The following is a 22,024-nucleotide window of genomic DNA, read 5'->3' on the forward strand; positions in this document are numbered from 1 at the left end:
ATCTTTTACTGAAAGTCCTTATCTTAGGAGTGAGAAATGGCACTATACAGTCTTTTCTGTCCCTGTTCTTTCACATTAAAGGAATCCAGAAGCACATAGTGAAGACCCTGGTGAAGTAGTAAATAGCACTTTCAGTACTTCCATTAGTTAATTTCTCTAGGCATATCACTGAGATTTCACTTGATTTTCTTGAATGGAATGGAAAGGTGTTCTGTTGTGATAACAAATGAAAAAGACTGGTGAGAATGATACATTGCAGCCTGGAATTTTAAATAGCATACTGTTCATTTTAATTGTCCATCTGATCTTAAGACAGAGCTGTGCACAGTTCCTTGAAATCTTGGGATCAGCTTTCTGTCATTATATCTTAAAATGCCTTTAAAACACACCTTCCAGTACTGAAATTGTAGCTTTACAACACTTTTCCAAATCAGTTGTGACACGCTGAATGTGATGTGTTGCAAAGCATAAGGCAGGGACGCCCCTGAAATCATCATTTGCCTCTGAGGTACTGTATATTCTGAAGCTTTTAGAGATTAAAGGGTTCTAATCCAGTGGAGCAGTCAAGACGCAGTATTTCCCCAGATTTAAAGTGCTCTCTCTTCACCTGTGATCTTCAGCCCTTCCCCCGCATTTTAAAAAAGAGTTGAGGAACGTGGAAGCCACAGAAAATGGCACAGCCGCTTTCTGCTGCGAACTGAACAAGCCGGCGGCTGCCGTGGGATGGAGGAAAGGAGACAGAGCCCTGGAGCCAAGCGACAAGTTCACCATGAGATGCGAGGGCACAATTGCTGAGCTGGTGATCCGTGATTTAGATCTGGCAGATGCTGGAGATTACACGTGCTGTTACGGAGATCAGAGAACCACTGCTGCGCTAAAAGTGAATGGTAAAAAATATATATATATATATAAAAAAATTAAGGGGATTATTTTCAACTAGATTTTTTTTTTTTTTGGTCCAAGAGCATATTAGTATCAGCTTTGAAATTGCAGGCCCATTTCTGATGTGGTTGGACATGGACAGCAATGCACTGGTCAGTGTCAGGCACAGATCAAATGCCCGTTGCAAAAATTTCAGATATTCATTTTGGTACCTACTCATTTCTTTGATGCCCCTGTTCAGCAGTCATTACTAAAAAGGGTAAATCATATTATTGTGAAGATGTTACAGTCCTAAAGTTGAGAATATTACAACTTTGTGAGGAGATGTTTTTGATACATTTTTCAGTGTTTCAGAATAATTTGATGATCAAGTTCAGCTGGACCACTATCTGAGGAGAAATCTCATGGAAAAGTCAGATTGATGCCTCAGATACAGCTTAGTTTATGAACTTTTTAATAATGATTTGCATTGCGATAGAACTGAGACACTCTAGTCAGGCTTTATTTTCCATTGTGGTAGGCAATACCCAAAGTAAGGTAGGGCTCAGTCCTGGAAAGTCTGAAGAAGTTGAGGCTGGTGCGGTTCTCCATTTCATGCCATAGACCTTACCATTTAAAAAAAAAAAAGAAAGGAAGCTCTGACTTATGAATAAGGTGTTTTCCAGCTTTCCGAAGTCAGCATTTTATGGTTCTCAGAGTGGTTATCAATCCTACTTGATTAGGGAAGGCTTTGCCTGTCACTAGTAGTTGACAGACCACAGATAAATTGTTGCTGGAATAGCTGCCACGGTCATACATTCTGCTCATTTTGAACTCTTCAGCCTTGCCTGCACGCTTCAAGACAGAGCTGAAGAACGAAGAAGCCACAGAAGGTGGAACAGCCACACTGCAATGTGAGCTATCTAGGGCTGCCTCTGTGGAGTGGAAAAAGAAACACAAAATGCTCAAACCAGGTGAAAAATATACCATGAGACAGGAAGGTGCTACTGCACAGCTGGTGATCCATGATTTAGAAGTCAAGGATGCTGGGGAATACACCTGTGTGTGCGGAGAGGAGAAGACAACAGCAGCGCTGTCAGTGCATGGTAAAGAAAACAGAAATGAGAAGGTTTTGTTTGATGTTTCTCCTGTTTCCCCTGGAAGCCTCAGTACTGACACACAGTTCTTTCTCTAATCTTGCCAAAGTTAATTTTGTTGGGTTTTTATTGTGATTTTTATCTAATTCTAACTAGATTGTAGTTCCATTGATTATACTAAACATTTTCCCCGTGTTCCTCTCCCTGCTCTTGGTGCACGGTTATACCACTTGGGACCACACTGAAGTCTGAGGGATTACTCGCATTTTTTTTTCTGTTTTATTCACTTTTGATTTAAGCCTAGAGAGATGGAACAGCAGGAACATTCATACTTTTTAAAAGGAGTAATCTTGGATTTCAGGTTGCGTTAGGATTTTTCCAGATGATTTTAAATGGTGTGAACAAAACTTGATTCAATGCAACTTTTTTATATAACTCTGACAAAGGATCATGTAGATTTGTTTTCTGGTATTGCAGAATACTCAGCATTATAGTGTTAGAGTACTTCACTGTCCTCAGTCAAATTAATCTGCAGACTTTCCTTGGGAGCGAGGGAAATGTTATTCTCACTCTTAACATAGGACAGTAGGAAGTAGTTTCAGCCATCTTTCCCACCTGGAAATTCAGTAGGTCAATGAGTTGATTTCTTTTTATCACTCAGAATTTTTCATCTGGATATTTACCAATTAAACAAGAATAGCTTCAGTCTTGAACTTCCAATTTAGCCATGGAAAATAGAATTGGAAAGGACCCCTACAAGTCATCTGGTCCATCTTTGAGCCTGAAGTCACCATCACACCTACCTGGCATCACTCCAGTGCCAAATAATTTGCAATTCCCCAGGACACACATTCACCTGCTTAGCCATCAATACTGCAAGAAAGTTCTTCCTAAGTTCAACAAAACTCTTTCCTGAGCTGGCTTAAGTCATTGCTTCTTGTCCCATAACCTGTAGAAATGGAGAAATATTGGTTATTTTCCTCTCCGTGAAATATTCGGAAACTTATGTCTCCTTTCTGTGTCCTCTTTTCCAGACTAAGCATCCTCAATCCTTTCACGCTTTCTTCGTAAGTCATGTTTTCTAGATTTCAACTCATCTTTGCTGCTTTCTGGACCCTCTTCAGTCAATCCACATCTTTCTAGAAGTGTGGTGGCCTAAAGCAGACTACAGTGCTCCATCTGAGGCTTTGCCAGACTGGAGTAGGATAGAAGGACTTCACGTGCCTTGCATATGACACTCCATTTTATATATCCCTATTATGATGTCTCCTTTTTCAGATCAGAATTGCTTTTTCTTTTCTTTACTTGCATTTGCTTTGTGATCCCTTGTAACCCCAAATCTCTCTCTGCAGATCTGCTGCTTATTGTTCCCCATCTTGCATTTGTGTTGTTGATTGTTCCTAAATATAGTATTTTGCACCTGCTCTTGCTGAATTGTAGCCTACTTTTTCAGCTCTGATTCATCAAGATCTATTCCTAATCCTGTTTAACAAAGTGCTTTCAGCTTCTCTTCCTTCCCATCTTGAGGTCATCTGCAAAGTTAATGATGACTCTGCATTTCATTGTCCAAGTCACTAAAGAAAACACTAAATATTACTGGACTCTAAAGTAGTGATGAACTTCTTTCATTGTGAGTGTAAATCACAGTTGAATATTCATTCTTTGACTGTGATTTTCAAACTGGTGGTGCTTCCTACTGTAGTCCCACCTATACCTAAGTCAAGGTAAGAGCTTTACTAAAATATAAGTTGTCACTGGAGATCTAATCAACACAGTCAATGGAAGCCAGAGACACATCCAGTTCACCATATAGCAGACATTTACATTTGGTCAGCAGGTAAGTCCATTGGCTCTGTTGACTTTGTCTGGATCTTTCTTGACTGTCCTGGACTTAGACTCTTAGTTTACATGGTGAAAACTAAACATGTGCATTTCAGTCTGAGAGACCTTTTCCACCTCTAAGTTTCTCTTTTTCTCTATACTTGTGGAACATCACCCATTCTCGTTGATTACTGGTGTAGATGTTAATGTCTGACATTGGTTGAGCCTGTACCTTAAGTATTCCAGGACAAATTTCACCACATCAAGGTATTTTGAGAATATCCAGTTTATTTAAATGTTCTCTGATTCGTTTTCTTTTTTTTTTTTTTTATCCTAGCCAGAATTCCCATTACCTTAGATATCATTAACATTTAATATTAAAGAAGAAAAAGGAATTAAACACTTTAACTCTCCCTACATTACCTATCATCAACTCACATTCCTGAAAGTTAGTAGACCAACTTCTTCCTTGTTTTCCCTCATTTTAATCTATGTATAGAATGTCATTGTATTATTTGTTTCTTTCTAGTCCAGGTTGGCCAGGTGTTTCCTGAGATTTGCATGCTAATATTCTGATGCAGTCAAGAGCCTCAAGTTGAACCATGAGCTGGAAAGTTCCTGGAGTAGTGATCTCACTAGCCAGTTGCTGTATACAAATAAATACAGCATACAGCTGTGTCTGGAGACATTTGATATCAGCATCATTTTGCAGATTTTCTTTCAGCCCCTCTTTCATGCTGGTCTCTTTATCCGTGAGGTGACAGTCCAGGAATGGGGAACTGCCCTTGACCTTCTTGAGACATTCAGGGAATCTGGCCTTTCTGGTTCTGCCTCTACATTCTGTAGTATTTCTTTTGCACTCATCTAAAACTCACATATTTTATAAGTCTTTTGAATTTCAGGGCATTGAAGAATTTGTGATTTAGTCAGGCTATTCCTAATGATCCTTGGAATGATGCAGTCTCTGTAATTACGCCTTTAATATTGTTTGCTTGAGAAGCTTTCCACTCTCTTAAATGACCTTGCCCTCTAAGTTTGTTTCTGCTTGGTCATAAGTAGCAAATCTTGAATTATTGAATATCCAAATTATTCTATATCCTAAAGTGGTTCTCACCCCATTCCAAAGACTTAGCAGACTTTGTCCTATCCTACTGCTCCCAGAGTACATATTAGCACTTTACCATCCACTCTTATGTTCTGAATGATTCTACCAGTTGTTCTAAAAGGGACGGGGTGTTAGGATGTACTTGAACTTCCTGGTGTGAAGATCTTATAGCAGATTTCCACAATGGAGACATCATCTTTCTTTTCCCTTTCTATTGTTACCCAAGAATGTTCAGGTGGTCTCTCTGATTTTGTTCTTCAGCCTCATTCTAACTCTCAGCTTAGGTCTGTGGGCATCCTTAGCACGTAAAGCAAAACATTTTCATTTTTTCCTTTAGCTTTTTTTTTTTTTCTGATCATGGTGTGACCTGCTATATCAATTTCCTAGCCTGATTTATACTGAGAAAGCTACAGTTTTGACCGTATATGAAGTTTTCCCATTCCTGCTGTTTATTCTCCATACATCTCTAAACCAATCAGCAAATTTACCTGCTGCATAAGACCTTTTTGTGTCCATGATACAAATTAGTATCTTCCTTCTGTGAGATCATCCGCATGTCAATAACTAGGCATGGATAGATGATAAAATATCAGGTTCATTTTTGTTTTGGTGGCCAAGAACTGCTTATCACAAAAATGTTTGCTCCTCTGTTTCTCAGCCCTTCCTGCTCTCTTCAAAGAAGAGTTAAGAAATGAGGAAGCCATGGAGGGTGAAGCAGTCACTCTGCGCTGTGAGCTGACCAAGGCCACCTCAGTGGAGTGGAAAAAAGGACACACGCTACTCAAACCTAGTGAGAAATACAAAATGAGGCAGAAGGATGTCACTGCAGAGCTGGTGATCTATAATCTAAACGAGAGCGATGCTGGTGATTATACCTGCGTGTGTGGGGATAAGCAGTCCACAGCTTCCCTAGCAGTTCACGGTAATAATCAATTTCATCTAGATGGCCTCATGATCGAGCTTACGGTTGGAATTCATGTTTTCTCCATTTTCGTTGTTACCTCTGCACAGGTGCTCTGAGTTTGACTTTGCATGTCATAGTCATGAGAACTAATTTGCAATTTAAGGGAAAAACCTTCGCTCGAATTCCGTATACAAAGTGGTTTTAGGACCCGATCCCTCACGTAGATGTGAGATCAGGCCTGAAGACACTGAAGCCCTCGACTCTCCTTCCCCCACCCTTCACCAGGAGGTTGTGTTTGCTGTTTCGTTTTAACCCCTTGTCCGTTGCATCCTCAGCACTGCCTGCAGGCATCAAGGAAAGCCTGAAGGACGAGGAGGTGACAGAAGGTCAAGCAGCCACTCTGCGCTGTGAGCTCACCAAGGTTGCTCAAGTAGAGTGGAGAAAGGGAAGCCGTCTGCTCAAAGTCAGCGACAAATACAAAATGAGACAGGAGGGAGCGGTCATGAAGCTGCTTATCCACGATGTAGAATTGAAAGATGCTGGAGAATACACTTGTGTGTGTGGAGAACAAAAGACAACAGCTGCCTTGATAGTGCATGGTAAAAACCGTATATGTATATCTGTGTTATTGTGTTTTTCTCTACCAGCTCATCACTACTGGTTGTGTGTTCAGCTGTGGCTGAATTTAGTTATTTAAATTTGTGAGCTGTATCTAAATCTGGTTGCATCCAGGCTGCTTTTCTGCTTCTATCTGTTTGTCCAGTGTCCCAGAATTATGAGGAAAGGAAACTCTTTCCACCCTGAAGTGTTCTCTGTTTGTGTACCACCCCATCCCTCCCATCACCTGTGTGCCACACATTGTTTTTCATGTCCTCTGCCCGTTTTGTGACCTTCAGCCCTGCCTGCACTTTTCAAAGAAGAACTGAAGGACCTGCAAGCCACGGAAAGCCAAACAGCCACTCTGCGCTGTGAGCTGACCAAGGCTGCAGCCGTGTCATGGAAGAAAGGAAACAAAATACTCAGGGCAAGTGAGAAATACACCATGCGGCAGGATAATGCCCTCGCTGAGCTGGAAATTCGTGATCTAGAGCTGCAGGACACGGGAGATTACACCTGCGTGTGTGGAGACCAACACACCACGGCTTCTCTGACTGTTAATGGTAAATTCATCTTGCAGATGATGGTTTGGTTTTTGTTTTTATGAAACATCCTGTTGCTGTACAAAGTGTTCACCTATCAGGTTTTTTTTCCCTAGGAACTAATTCCTGTTCAGGAAAAGAGAATTTCTTCTTCTGACATTTAATTTTGGTATGATATCTCTGAAAATGGACTTGAGGTCATGACTATTTCTCCATGCAAACTGCTATGTTGTAAATTTAAGGGAATAGTGCCTAGGAAATACTCGTGTTAGACCAGCTGCGATCTCCTCCCCCCATGGAGGGTTTTGCTGTGATAAATTCTTTAGATTCTGTCTTTAATCCATCCAGGCTGTTGTTCTTTGACCTACCAGCTCAGCACTTCTTACTGTCACTTCTGGATTTAGCTTTCCAGATCATCATAGTGATAACCTCAACCTCAATGGTCAAAGACCTTGACTCGGCCACATTTAAACTTGAGTTAAGAATTCATGATGCTGATGGCAAATGCAGAGTTTAAATACACTATCAACTGATTTTCTATTCCCAGCCCTGCCAGTGCTTTTCAAGGAAGAACTGAAGAATGAAGAAGCCCAAGAAGGAGCATCAGTCACTCTGCATTGTGAATTAACCAAAGCAGCTCCAGTGCTGTGGAAAATAGGGTCCAAAGTGCTCAAAGCAAGTGACAAGTATCAAATGAGACAGCCTGGCACCACTGCAGAGCTGGTCATTCGTGACCTGAAAGAAAAAGATGCTGGAGATTACACCTGTGTGTGTGGTGACCACAAGACAACAGCAACCTTAACAGTTCATGGTAAAAAGACCTTATTAAAGTTGGTAAATAGCTCTGTAGATAGACATCATTCTGAAATTCAACTGTTTCTGCTCAGGGTCAGCGACTTATGTTTGTTTCTATCTCTTTCTCTTCCTTCATTCTATGTGTAGCCCATTTCTTACTGAGAAAGAATAGCTCAGGGCAAATTTTTGTGTCATTATTAATCTCCCTCCCTTTAAAAGGAGAAAATTAGATGTTTCTTTCTGTCCAAGTCCCCTCTCCTTGGACATTTACATTTTCTAGCTCTTCCCCACCTCATCCCCATGGTTCACTTCAGCCCACCACAGTTTTTTCCAAAACACACGTGTGGTCTGTCAGGCCCTCTGCTCTCCAAGCACTTCTCCAAGGAGAAGTGAGGGTTGGGGCAGCAGAAGGAGGAGGACATGTCACTGTTCCGGGTGACCTGGCCACAGCTGCTTCTAGGGGTACCAGATTCTTTAAGCAAGTCACACATGCAGAATTATAGAAGAATTACCATTTCTGAGCTTGTTATCCCTCACCTGGGTTAATGAAGGATACAGAGGTGTAGACCTCTGTGCATGGGGATCAGAATTACCTTGGCAGTTAAGTATTATAAAAAACACCCAACAACAGGTTATCAGGTTATCTTTATCCTGCTAGCTCCCAATAAACCAATCCATGAATAAATATTTGTGTTACATTTGCGATCTCATCACCTGATGTTCTGCTCTCATCTCATAACCGAGCATCTATTTTAATGGAGTAACAGTCCTTGCCTCAGAGGAACTTATTTGCTCAGAGACCCAGTTCTGTCCTCTCCAGCTTTTTCCAAAAACTTCTGACTCTTCCTTGGGCTTTCCTGAGACATGGACTTTTTCCGATGCATTTGGGGAGTACTGTTTGTATTCTGTACCTGCTTACAGGAGTCGTGCACGAGGCATGTTCATGGGTAAATGTTAATAATTAGTTTTTCTGAAGGTTATTTCCTATAGGTTATCCTGTCTTTGGGTTTTGATTTCCAAAATGGGAAATAGCGAGAACCTGAAATTCTTATTAAATGTAATGGCCCTTCAAACTTCAATTTAAAACTAGAAGTAGTTTTATTTTGAAATCTGGCTGATTTCATGTAGGTGGGACTGTAAGTTTATTTAGTAAAAACAAAATAGAAAATAACAACACAAGCCTCCAAGAAATCTTACCTGTGTGGGTAAAGTAGTACTGCATCCAGGAGTGTTATTTGTCAGTGCTGTTCACCCAAGATCTGGATTTTATGTATTGTTCTTTCACTATGAATAATGGCAGACACTCAGAGAACTGGTCCCTTATGGTAAGCAAAACCGTATCACACTTGAAGAATGCTTTCAGAGTTTCTGAACTTGGCTATAGCTAAGCAGGTTTATAATATACTGAATAAGGGAGGTGTGAGGGGAAATAATCCCAAGCATGAAAAAGAAATTAGGGTTTTAATTTCTGGTTTTCTGACGACCATTTGTCCATGTTGCATCCTCCAGCTCTGCCACCGCTCTTTAAGGAAGAGCTAAAGGACAAGGAAGCAGAAGAAGGTGGAGAAGTTGCCCTGCACTGTGAGCTTACCAAGGCTGCTCCGGTGGAGTGGCGGAAGGACCAGAGGATTCTCAAAGCCAGCGAGAAATACAAAATGAGGCAGGAAGGGACCAAAGCAGAGCTGGTGATTCATGAAGTAGCTGAGGAGGATGCAGGAGGCTACACCTGTGTGTGCGGAGAGCACCAGACCACAGCTGTCTTAACAGTACAGGGTAAAAACCCTAAAAACTACCTATTTCCTATTTCCTTGACCACCTATTTCCTAGCAGGAAACCTCTGTCCTCTAATGTGTTCAATTTTCCCTGTCTGTTTGTTCAACCTTAATAACTGAAGTTCCATTATTTGAAAGTATTCCCTGCCTTTCATGACCCGCAGGCTGTGTATATTGGAAAACACCAGCTGCATTTTTCTGTGACACCCTTTTGACTTTTCCTTTCCTGAAGCTCAAACCCGCTATCCTTTCATCTTTCCCTTCTGGCATTCCTCTCCTAGCATATAAACCCACTATTCTTTTGTCTTTCCTTTCCTGAATTTGTTCTCTAAAACATAAATCTGTTTACTCTTTGCCATTCCTTTCTGGCATTCTCAATACTTAACATTTTAATGCAGTATAGGGCATAAAAAAGCAGTATCCAGAATAAGACTGTGTTAGTTATAGTTTATTCTCTACTGAGTTATGTTTAAATTGGGTTTTGTACCCATAGCCTCTGTCCTAATGCACAAAGATAGATTTGCACTGGGAGACTGATGTTCTAAGCAGGAACGAATAAATTATTTCCGTGACCTCCTTTTGGTCTTATTTTGTTGTAAGAACCAGTTGCTGTGCAAATGAAACTGGTGTTTCAGCTTAACACTGCTGGAGGTGGGAAACATGCCCAATCAGGGAAGCTGAACCTGGTGTATAGCCTGGATATTTTAACTTAACTGCACTACTATGGAGTGAGACACTAAGTTTGAGATCTGAGATATGCAGCCTTGATAAACAGGTGGAATATCCCATTATCCCACCTAATTAATAGAGGGACATATGTCAAGCTCACCAAACTTATTTCAAGGAGATAACTTGCAATGGGTACTAGAATTATGTTAAGTGGGGAAAAGATGTTCTGACACAAGAAGACAGGCTGGAAATCAGCACCTGGAGACTTTCTTTGAGGTCAAGAAGAATCTGTGAGCCCTGGCTGTGTCTTTTCAAGGGTATCTCAAGGAAGAAGAAATGATGATGAGTGCCAGCCTGTGCCAACACTCAAAGCTCAGCAGGACTACTGTGTAAGTAGGAAAAGGGAGTACAAAGGCCTGAAGTTTGTGGAAAACACCAACACACATGTGAACGAAGGAGCTCAGAGATTATATTCCTAATTCTTCTTACATGGAAACTTGTAGAAAGCAGGCATAAATCTCTTGAGGACAGTGTAACTTTGCTAGTAGGAAGCCAGCATAAAACCAAAAGGATGAGGAGATACATTCCACTAGGATGTTTTAACTTCTCTTTCCTCTCTTTGCTTCTGATGCTCACCCTTCCATAACCTTCACAACCTCCCCCTGTGACTTCCTACTCTTGCCCATCCCTGGATATCCTCATTTTGTAATACTTTTTACCTGCATCCTTCAGCTGTACCTCCATTTTTCCAAGAAGAAATGACCAGCAAGGAAGTGGTAGAAGGTGGAACGGCCACTTTGCACTGTGAGCTCAGCAAGGCACCTGCCCATGTTCAGTGGAAGAAGGACCATCACGTCCTCACCCCAGACAACAAGTACAGCATGAGACAGGAAGGCTGTGTTGTGGAGATGGTAGTTCACGATTTAGACGTGAATGATACTGGAGATTATACCTGTGTGTGTGGAGACAAGACCACCACAGCTGCCCTAACAGTGCATGGTAAAGTAATCCTTGGGACTAATGTCCTCCAAACCTTAGACCTGCCCAAGTCTCTATTGCTATGGTTTGTTCCTGTTCCCTTTCTGTTTGCTCGATGGTTTGTGTTCATTTGGACTTTGCTTACGTGTTTCCTTCTTCTGTTAGAATTGGGAAAAGGGCTGACTCTTGGCTTTTGTCCCCCTCACCTGTGTTGGTCCTTCTCACTTTCCTTGCCCCCCGATGTAGAGTCCAGGGAAGCCAGGGCAGATGTTTCCATCTTGTCCCACTGACCTGGACCAGGGCTCAGTAGTTGACCATGCATCCTCTCCCCCAGGACCTCATCTAGCTGCTTTTTAAAGAATATTCACTCTCTCTATGGTAATTCTTTTACTCTTCAGCGCTGCCTCCAGAATTCAAAAAAGACCTGAAGGACCTGGAAGCTGTAGAAGGTGGGACAGCTGTTCTGTGCTGTGAACTGACCAAACCTGCTGCAGTGGTGTGGAAGAAAGGGCAGGAGGTGCTGAGAGCAAGCAGCAAATATAAAATGAGTCAAAATGAGGCTGTTGCAAAGCTGGTGATCCATGAGCTGGATGTGGAGGACACTGGAGAATACACCTGTGTGTGTGGAGATCAGGAGACAACTGCCACTTTGACAGTCAATGGTAAAAAAAAAAAGGAAAATGTTATAATATTTTCTGAAAATAAAAATTGTGGTTTAGTGTCACTGATGGAGAAGAGCTGTCTACAATTCATAAGGTGTGCAGAATAGCATGGTTTGTACAGCCAAATAGAATGAACAGGTAGAAAACAAGAATTGCAATGCAGAACTAAATGTATTTTGTCAATACATTACTGTCAGGATAATTGTAATCTCTCCTGAATGTGGCACTCTGAACTCTTACAACTCCTTGCTGATCTTCAGAACACCTCTTGAGTGAGCAGGGTAGCATGTTGGCTACTTTTATAGTCAGAAAAATATCCTGCCATTTTTATGTCATAGATTAGATTAAGCTTCTATATACTTCATGGCAAATTTAACTTCTTGAAATGCATTTCTTCTTGTTATGCAGATATTCCTAGTAATTCTCTGGGGAACTAGCCATGTACTTTGAATCTAGACCATTGATGTTTAGAAACAACTGCCTAAAAGCTCTTTTGGTGGCTTTTTTTTTTTTTTTTCTACTTTCTCTTTCCCAAACCCCATCTGCAGTATGTTCCAAGACATATTTCTATTTTATAGCCCTACCAGCACTTTTTAAACAAGAGCTTCAGAACACCAAGGCAGAAGAAGGTGGTACAGCAACACTGAGGTGTGAGCTTACCAAACCCAACGCTCCAGTAGAGTGGAGGAAAGGAGATACCACTCTCTACCCTGGTTTGAAATATGAGGTGAAGCAGCAAGGCTACACTGCCGAATTGGTCATTTATGACTTAGAACTGGATGATTCAGGACAATACACCTGTGACTCTGGACATCAGCAGACAATGGCTGTAGTAACCGTGCATGGTAGGCAGAGTATTGACCCTTGGCTCAGTAGAGATGAAGTGACAGGAGCATCTCTCCATGTTCTCTATGGCTATTTATTTGTTCTGCTGCTGGTCCACACCAGCATGTATATTCTACGTGTGAATGACACATGGTCAAGTTAGAAAGGTTCTTCTGGAGTGATTAATCAGCATCAAAGCAATTAAATGCTGTCATGATGTTGAAATATGATAAATCCTCCTGCCCTCCGAGTGCAGGGAGTGTGGCTGCATATGGGAATGGATAACAGAAAATAAACCAGGCAGGATGATGGTTATTTTGGGTTGTTTATTGCTTCAGTAGGCAGAAGGGATGCCTAATCGTGTTTAATGCCTGACTGGGATGATAAGAGATGCAACAATCGGGGGATAAAGCATTTCTAGAACATGTGAACGTGCTATTACTTGAGGTTTTGAGCCTCAGGTCTAAACTTTGGTGGCATACAATTGCATCGATATCCTGTTTTCCTCGACCCCATCTAACATCCTTGGTAGACGGTAGACCTTGCCTGAAATCTAGATTTCCTCTTCTGTTCGTCACCTTATTGTCATCTTTACTGTACTGCCTCTTCTTGTGTTTTGAATGATAACTTGATCTTTCATATGTTGATAGAAACTTTATTTGGGAGGAAAATTCTCTTTGCTTAATATTGCAAACTCATAGACCTTTATTAAGGAACAAGGGTCCATGTGAGGGAGAGCATATCCCTGGAGGTATTTAAAAGATGCATAGATGAGGTTCTTAGCAGCGTGGTTTAGTGATAGTGTTGGGTTAATTGCTGGGCTTGATGATCTTTTCCACCCAAAATGATTTTATGATTCTATGTCACAGTGATCTTTGACTAAAACCTCCCTAGTTTGCACAGAGACACTTCCACAGAAAAGCCTGACTTCTTCAGATCACAAAGCAGGACATTCTATGGACCACTTTCTAAGACCAGATCTTTTCTCACTTCACCATACGCCCTCAGCTCTTGGTTCACATAATGGTTCAAGAAAGATGCTACCAAGACAGAGAGTTGTAGCCCAAGGATTGTGGAATCGCTATAACAGTCCGTTTCTGAAGAATGATGGTAGGACTGGGTCTTTTTTGGAATAAAACACTCTTAAAACATCTCCCTCTCAAATTTTGCAGCACTGCCTGTCACATTTAAGCAACCTCTACAAAATAAGGAGTCAGAGGAAGGAAGCACAGCCACATTCTGCTGTGAGCTGTCAAAACCCAACGTTGCAGTGGAATGGAAGAAAGGAGGAGTGGGGCTGCAGCCCAGCCAGAAATATGAAATGAGGCAGAGGGAATGCCTGGTAGAGCTCTTAATACATAATCTCAAATTAGAAGACACAGGAGAATACAGCTGTGATACTGGGGATCAGGAAACCAAGGCATCTTTAAATGTGAAAGGTAGGTGGTGTGAGCTGACTCCTAAAGAAATAGATTCCAACCAACATACAAAGCAATGGTTTGGTTGTGAATATTTTTAAGTACATGATTTCTTTTCCCTATAAATATTTTCGTGATATACTGGGATGATTTTTTTTTTTTTTTAAATGAGAAAGGAAGAGGATGGTACTTTGTTCTTCCAGTGCTGCATTTGAGTTTTGGGTTCTAAGAAGAAATACTTTCTAGCTTTATGGCTGGGGAGAAATTAAAGAAAGAGCAATGCTTTAACGTAACATCTGGACATTTCATATGGCATGTGGTTTAAGCATGTAAAGACAAATTTTCTTCCAAATCCTGGAACTGGACTGACGACGACCTTCCTGATCTGTCAAGGCTGTCCATGACGTTTTGAACATCTTTACTCTTGAGATAATTGTCAGATCAACTGAAGGATAAATTCATTCAAATAATTCACCCTGGGAAGCATTTGAGTCAAGGAACAAAAGAAATAAATGTTATAAGTGCTGATGGCTGTTTCTGATGCAGCAACTTCTACTAGTAGGTCCAGGCAAATTAGAAAACATGGATCCTACTTAAGAATACAGCACATGCAAAACACAATATCTTGTTCTCCTAAGTGTCAGTCTTACTGTGTTAACCAGCATTTGACTCAGTCTTCAATAAAAGCTCCTGTTGCTTCTTTTTCCCCCCTTTAGCTCTGCCCGTTCTTTTCAAAAAGGAGCTCAAAGACAAGGAGGCAGAAGAAGGAGCTGCGGTGAAATTCCAGTGTGAGCTGACAAAGGATAATGCAACAGTGGAGTGGAGGAAAGGCACCATGGAGCTCTTCCCATGCGCCAAATATGAAATTAAATTAAGTGGTCGCACAGCTGAACTTGTGATCCATAATGTAGAACCAGAAGACGCCTCTGATTACTCGTGTGATACGGGAGACCAGCAGAGCACGGCAGTCCTCAGAGTGAATGGTTAGCATTGCGTCAGAACAGAACAGAGGATGAAAGGCATTTGTGAAACTCTGTGCAGGATATTCTTTTATTTAGTGGCTAATAAACCCCTCCAAAAATTAAGATAACGAGGAAAGCAGGTGCCCTGTCATAAACTAGAACATAGAAAAGTGTATCTTGTGATACAGGATTTGTAGAATGGCTATTTAACCTGTAAAGCACAGTGTACAGTGTCTTGACCTCTTCCTCTGTTATGATAAAAGCAAGAAACTCTGCATCATGAGGATTCTGAAATTCTAACAGAGCTTCATTTTTGGCACTTTGCATTCGTTGCTGGTTCAGTTAAAACAATAAGCAATCATAAGTCATTTAAAAAAGCATTACAAAAAATTACTATTTTCAATTTTTGTAATACCCCCCCATGAAAATCCTGAGAACACTGTGTTCAGACAAACCAGGAATACTGTCTGTGATTACGCAACGTCTCTGAAATGTTTGTGGTAATCTCAGACTCTTCGGTGGAACTTGTGGCTTTGATCTAAGCCACAGCCTTTCAAACCCCATCCTCTTGGCTGAACCTGACCCATGAAGCAGCCTCTGGGTCAACTGCAAATGAATGAGAGCTCTGTGCTTGCTTTGCACATATCGCAACAGGTTTTAGACAGAAGAACCACAAGCACTGATATTCCTGTTTTCACACCTGCTCACACACACATGTGATGGATATTCCCTTCTTGTTTTCACCAGTGACAAGCTGTTGTCTGAGCTGTCCCATGTCCTACTTGTATAAATGTGGTTTGTTTGTGTGTGCGTTGTCTGGAAGGGCTCACTGTTGGTGGTCTAGTGTCTTGAAAACCTAGGAATGAGAGATGTATTTAAAGCTTTACATCATTTATGGTGTTGGAAGTCACAAGTATTTCTATAAAAATAAACAGATTTGCACTAGTTATAATCAGAAAGTACCTAACTTTGTTTAGTAAAGATCCTTATGTGTGGGAGTTTCCAATGTCCAGAGCAAACATACAAAAGGTGTAATGTGGATGCCCTTGAATTTACCGGAAGCAAACATATTGGGGGAACTTTCTGATCCTCTGCTTGTCTGGATATACAGAACATAGGTCTGTTTATAGAGAAAAAAAGGGTGTTATTATCACATAACCACTTAATGCAATTTTTTTCTGCAGCATCAGACCGCAGGTGCCTTGCACTGAGTTGCCGAGACCTGACATTCAAACTAACGGATCGTACATTATTTGTTTTTCCCTTTGCAGCCGTCAAACCCCGGCTGACGCAGCAGCTGAAGAGCGAAGAGGTGGAAGCGGGAGGAACAGCCAGGCTGCGCTGCGAGATTTCCATCAGCAAAGCAGAAGTGGAGTGGAGGAAAGATGGAGCGGTCCTTCGCCCAAGCTCCAAGTACGAAATGTGGCAGGACGGCACCATCCGCGAGCTGCGTGTTCGCCGCCTGGAGCCTGGCGATGCCGGAGAGTATTCCTGCAAGGCTGGAGATGAGACCAGCTCCGCAAAACTGACCGTGAAAGGCAAGACTCATTTATTTGGGCAAGGGGATTTTCACTTTAGGATGCTAAGATTGAATCGTAGACTAGTTTGTGTTGGAAGGGACCTTCAAAGCTCATCCAGTCCAACCCCTCTGCCATGAGCAGGGACATCTTCACCCAGATCAGGTTGCTCAGAGCCCTGGGCTGGGCCCTTTGGCCTAACCCTATCATAAAACCAAAGCAACCAAACTTTGCTCTCACGTAGGAATGCAATCCATTATGGGCACCGAGGCAAAAAGGGATCAAAGTTCATGAATCTGAACACCACCTTAGCAAAGTTTTCCTCAGTTACAGAGCAGGACAAGATCAGGTTCCTTCTGAAAATTTCATTAATAGTTTTGCCATGGCTTTCTACCTCTGCCTTATTCAGCTTAGGAGGCTCATCCAACTAAAATAGACAATTAAATACAAATACTGCCAGACTTCTAGAATCTCAGTTGAAGGTAAAATTTAGACACACACTTCTATCTAGACGACTAATACAAAAATAGGGGAAAAAAACTATTTGTGATAAACAATTCTGATAAACACAAAGCATAGGAATGATATCATTAAAAAAAAAATATATATATATGTTATGGTCAATGAACGCACTGAAGCAAAGATTCACTTTGTGGACAGGGAAGGATAAGGCAGCTGTAGTTTTTGACTCATGGCTTGAAATATTTGCTTGACATCATATGCATGTGAGCGAACAGATGGTCTGTTCCCCAGCTTCCAGTCACATGGCAGCCGCATCTGGCCTTTATATCATTACAGACAGAGCTTGCTTTTGGGTTGGACCACTAGTGTGCAACAGTCACTGCAAGCACCTTTACAGGCTACTCGATATTGTGGGTACTCTGTGCATTATGCTCAGCTGCACCATTTTTTGTGCAGATGGTGACCTCAGTTGTATGAATATGTGCTCTGTTCGCTCAGACAAAAGTTGCACAGCTTCCCCCTTGGTATTCCCTAGCAGATTCAGGGTACATGCAGCTTTTGCCTCTTGCAGGCTGTCTGTACGATCTTTGCAGAGATCTGCAGATGCCCAGCTTTCCTAGAAGCAGGACTCGAGCAAACTGAAGAGCAAATGCCTTGTTCTCAAGCTAATCCAGTTAGTCCTGCTGAAAGCACAGAGCCAGCCAGATCCCCAGCCAGTCTGGAACCCCAGCACAGAGTATTTGCCATTCTGTTTGCAAAAAGACAGTAGAGAGAATCAGGTTTTAATGTTATTCTGTGAAGATATTTAAGTGTAAATGTAATAAGTTTCAAAATCCTGAATTTGACACCTAGCATTTACATCTTATTCACTCATTACATTATCAGATGTGTAATTTAAAAAAATCAATACTCAGTGTATCTATGAGAAAGGGCAAGGAATAAAACCACTAACTGAAAGATATTGGCCACATTACCATGTACACTGAAAGTAGCGAGCCAGCAGTGTTTGAAACGTGATTTGAGAGGCTGTGATATCTCCATCCTTGGAGGTACTTAAAGCTCAGCTGGACAAGGCGCTGAGCAACCTGCTGTGAGCTGGCCCTGCTTTGAGCAGTGGTTGGACCAAACGACCTCCAGAAGTCCCCTCCAACCTATATTATTCAGTATTTCTATGATTTGATCCATGTTTTGACTACTGATGGGACTATTTGCAGAGCCTGACGTGACCATTGTGAGTGGCCTAAAGGACATGGTGGTGTTTGAAGGAGACAATGTCACGTTTCGGTGCCAGGTTTCTCATGAAAACGCAAGGGATGTTGAATGGAAGCTCCAGGATGTTGCCCTGCAAAACAATGAAATGAATGAGATCTCAGTGGAAAAAGGAAAGATTCACACCCTGACTTTAAGGAAGGTGACTGAGCAGGACATTGGCACCATCACTTTCCGAGTGGGACCCCACACATCGACGGCAGAGCTCACAGTAAAAAGTAAGAGCTCTCTGTGATGTGGGAAAGGAGCAGGATTGGTGAGGACAGGTGACATTTTGCTGATGCTAAGAGTAAATTCTAGGCTGTAGTTCTCCCCTTGTTAGCTCACGTCAGTAGGATGCTTGTGCTTCAGACCACCCATGATGTACTAATGTGGTCTCATATACTGCCATCACCATGGCTAGACAGTGGATATGTCACCAAGGTCCTGAAGCTGACTGGATTCTGGAGAAATTACTGGGGTAGCTCCAGTAGGTGGATTGACAGATCCATAATTTTCATTGCTTCCTCTTTCCCTTCTCTTTGGAGTCTTTCTCTAAACCTTGTTTTGAAGAAATTCTCAAACATCCTTTTCCTGCCCTCTTCGAAGCTGTTGGTCTGGTAAAAGTCCCCATCTCACTTGAACCAGTTAGAACATCTGTAAATCACTTCATTAGTACTTCAGTAACTTCAACAAATATTTGTGAGCTTTATCCAAAATCTATTCACTTGTTTTAACTCCCCAATATATAACACAGAAGTTGAAGTATTTTTTATTAACTGTTCAGCTGTAAATACTGTAGTATGCTGTAAATACTGTAGTGTACTGTAAATACCTTTGCTATGTTTGTAATTTCAGTGCCACCTCCAGTCTTTAAGGTGAAATTGCAGAGCACAGAGCTGCAGGAAGAAGAAACAGCTGTCCTCTGCTGCGAGGTGTCCCAGCCTAATGCTACGGTGGAGTGGAAGAAGGGTGCCCAGGTGATCGCCCCCAGCTCCAAGTATGAAATAAAGCAGGAGGGAACAATCCACACTTTAAAGATTTATCACTTAAAACCAGAAGACTCTGGCAAATACACTTGTGATAATGGAAATGAACAAACGACAGCCACTTTAACTGTGAAAGGTAGGTTGGTTTGGGATATTTTAAGATGAGAAACTTGCCCCACTTCCTTAGCTTTGTATTAACGAGATGGTGTTAACTATTGTCCTTGACTTCAGATGTACTTTGCTGGTATAAAGCAGCTGAGGCTTTTTACTTTCAGAAGTTATGTTAAGTCCTGTGGAGTCTTGAGCAATGAACATGAAGGGACACCAATTGTGTCGTCAGTCCTAGACCCAAGGGCCTCTCTCTGGTTATTCAGAAAACCAAGGCTGGAACTAAAATTAGAATGAGACCATTTCTGATGCTTAGCCATCCTTTGAGCTGTAGTTCCACCTGGGAAAATGGTGCTCAAGAATCAAAGTGCTCAAACTTTCTTGGGCACTCAACTTCAGATAATGAATGAGGCACCTAAATACTTCTAGTGTCTGAGGCCTCAAAAATAGGTGCAATGTGCCAATATATCGATTTTTTAAAATGTACTCAGGTAGAAATACAATATTACAGTAACTTTTTCTGAGATACAAGATCAGCAAAACTAAAGAGGAGCCAGGATGTTCTTGTGAAATGTCATCTCTTGAAATATCCCTTGAGGTCTCTCCCGTGAAGGTCAGGCCTGCTGTGACACTGGCGCCAGGATTCAGTGATACCAGAATTTTTGTACTGTAAGCAGATCCTCTGATGGTGGCTGTCCATTTGTGTCTCTGTGTGTGGTCTCAGCCACTCCAGCACTCTTTGAAAAAAAACTTCGAAACCAGGAAGCCGAGGAAGGCTCTACAGTGACCCTTCATGCTGAGCTCTCCAAACACGACGCACCAGTGAGGTGGAAAAAAGGGTCAGTCTTGCTCCAGGCCAGCAACAAGTATGAGATGAAGCAGATGGGCTCTGCTGTGGAGCTACTCATCCGTGATCTACAACTGAAGGATGCTGGAGACTACATCTGCGATTCTGGAGATGAGCAAACTATGGCATCCTTGGTAGTGAAAGGTGACAAAAAGCTTTCGCTTCACTTTTTAGGGATCTCTAGGTTAGTGTGGATGTTCCATATGTAAGAGTCAGGGACACTGTACCAGTGAGGCTGGTCCCTTTTTTGTGATAAGGATTTCTGAATCAACAGTGATGCAGTCTGACAGACTAGGTCTTCACAAAGACATAAATTCTCTCTCCTACTTATTCCTTTGCTGGATCATAAGAGGCTGGGAGTTGCAGGACTCATCTGCACAATGGGATGTCTTCACCGCACATGCAACTGTACAAAAAACCTTGACCCCAGCCGTTGCCCAGATGTCCCACAAAATACACGATCAGTTCCTACCTCACCCACAAGCACCTTCAGATCTCTCTCCTCTTACACACATCTGTTACCCCATTCCTGCGAATACTGTCTGATTTCTAGAACCCCATCTCTTTCCCTTGTAAATACCAACTCAACTGTAACTGTGGAGCAACCAAGGTTCTTCTAGGGAGCTGGACTTGAGGAACTAAACTTCTATATATGGCAGGTTGTGAATCAACCCACCAAAACTCCATCTTGACCCATCAGTGATGCACATCAGTGTAGAGACTTCCAGAGTTCATCTCTCTTCTGGGTCCAGTTTTCAGATGAGGAGCGTTGAATAATGGTGTTTCTCCATGCACCCTCTCAAACACCAAAGAATTTAGATATCACATGTAGGCTTTTGAGTTGCAACTTCGGTATCCTTTTGGAGATACATACAAATAGATGCTCAAGAGACCATATCCATGACTGCTTCTGTGTAAAGGAACATGTTTCCAGAGATACACAGTGTGTGCAGTGCCCAGAGACTCTTGGGGAGTGCAAAGTCCTTAGTGCTCCTGGAAATCCAGCACTTTCTGACATTTCTTGTTTGAGTTTTAAAATAGTTTTGGAATAGGGTTTGGACCAAACTTGGAATGGCACCACAGTTTCATGAAACAAAAGACTTAGTGACACAGTAATGAAACATAATTTTTTCCCTCTGATCTGTCTTGGGTTAGCTTTGCCGGTAACCTTCATAAAACCACCCCAGAACCAGCAAGCTGAAGAAGGCGGCACCATCACTTTGAGCTGTGAAATCTCAAAATCGAATGCAGCTGTGAAGTGGAAGAAGGCTGGGACAGTGCTGCGACCAAGTGAAAAATACAAGATGCACCAGGCTGGGTCCGTGGCTGAGCTGACAATTCGCAACCTGAGTGCAGCTGACGGTGGGGAATACACCTGTGACACAGGGGACCAGCAAACCACTGCAGCTGTGCTCGTGAAAGGTGGGGATTTGCATGTGGAACAGCTGAACTGGGCTTTGTACCGTGGCAGAGACACATAATTAAGTAATTTGACAGCTAGACATTGTCCTTTATCCAAACTGAATCATGGGGATCTCAGAGATAAGACTGATTTCAGAGGGATAAGAACGGAGTCAGTTATCTCTAGGGAACCACAAATGAGTCTTTGGTCAATGATTCTGTGGTTTAATGTTAATGTCACCCACTAAAATCTATTGACAATATTTTCACAATACATAGATTGCATTATAAATATATATATTTATTATACATACACTACAGTATAATGGTTGGACTTGCTGATCTTGAGGGTCTCTTCCAACCAAAATCAATCTATGATTCTATAACATGCATATTTTATAGACTATCGAATATATGCACACAATATATGTATACAATCATACA

General features: G+C 41.8%; 1 protein-coding gene across 14 annotated transcripts in view; it reads left to right on the forward strand.

Annotated features, from left to right (window-relative positions):
- The window catches only part of OBSCN (obscurin, cytoskeletal calmodulin and titin-interacting RhoGEF), a 197,991-nt gene that overhangs the window by 87,457 nt on the left and 88,510 nt on the right, over positions 1–22,024 (forward strand). For 6 of the 14 annotated variants that reach the window (XM_065628909.1, XM_065628914.1, XM_065628916.1 and 3 more), the window contains 17 exons: positions 621–887; positions 1,704–1,967; positions 5,543–5,806; positions 6,124–6,387; positions 6,685–6,948; positions 7,475–7,738; positions 9,232–9,495; positions 10,896–11,162; positions 11,540–11,803; positions 12,382–12,648; positions 13,801–14,067; positions 14,763–15,029; positions 16,280–16,546; positions 18,202–18,474; positions 19,094–19,360; positions 20,057–20,323; positions 21,335–21,601. In XM_065628909.1, coding sequence (XP_065484981.1) covers positions 621–887; positions 1,704–1,967; positions 5,543–5,806; positions 6,124–6,387; positions 6,685–6,948; positions 7,475–7,738; positions 9,232–9,495; positions 10,896–11,162; positions 11,540–11,803; positions 12,382–12,648; positions 13,801–14,067; positions 14,763–15,029; positions 16,280–16,546; positions 18,202–18,474; positions 19,094–19,360; positions 20,057–20,323; positions 21,335–21,601 — 4,524 coding nt within the window. The remainder of the gene's footprint in view (positions 1–620; positions 888–1,703; positions 1,968–5,542; positions 5,807–6,123; positions 6,388–6,684; positions 6,949–7,474; positions 7,739–9,231; positions 9,496–10,895; positions 11,163–11,539; positions 11,804–12,381; positions 12,649–13,800; positions 14,068–14,762; positions 15,030–16,279; positions 16,547–18,201; positions 18,475–19,093; positions 19,361–20,056; positions 20,324–21,334; positions 21,602–22,024) is intronic. The other 8 variants (XM_065628911.1, XM_065628922.1, XM_065628912.1 and 5 more) reach the window with 7 other exon arrangements.

Source organism: Caloenas nicobarica, chromosome 2 (genome assembly GCF_036013445.1).
Source record: "Caloenas nicobarica isolate bCalNic1 chromosome 2, bCalNic1.hap1, whole genome shotgun sequence".
Classification (NCBI taxonomy): Eukaryota; Metazoa; Chordata; class Aves; order Columbiformes; family Columbidae; genus Caloenas; species Caloenas nicobarica.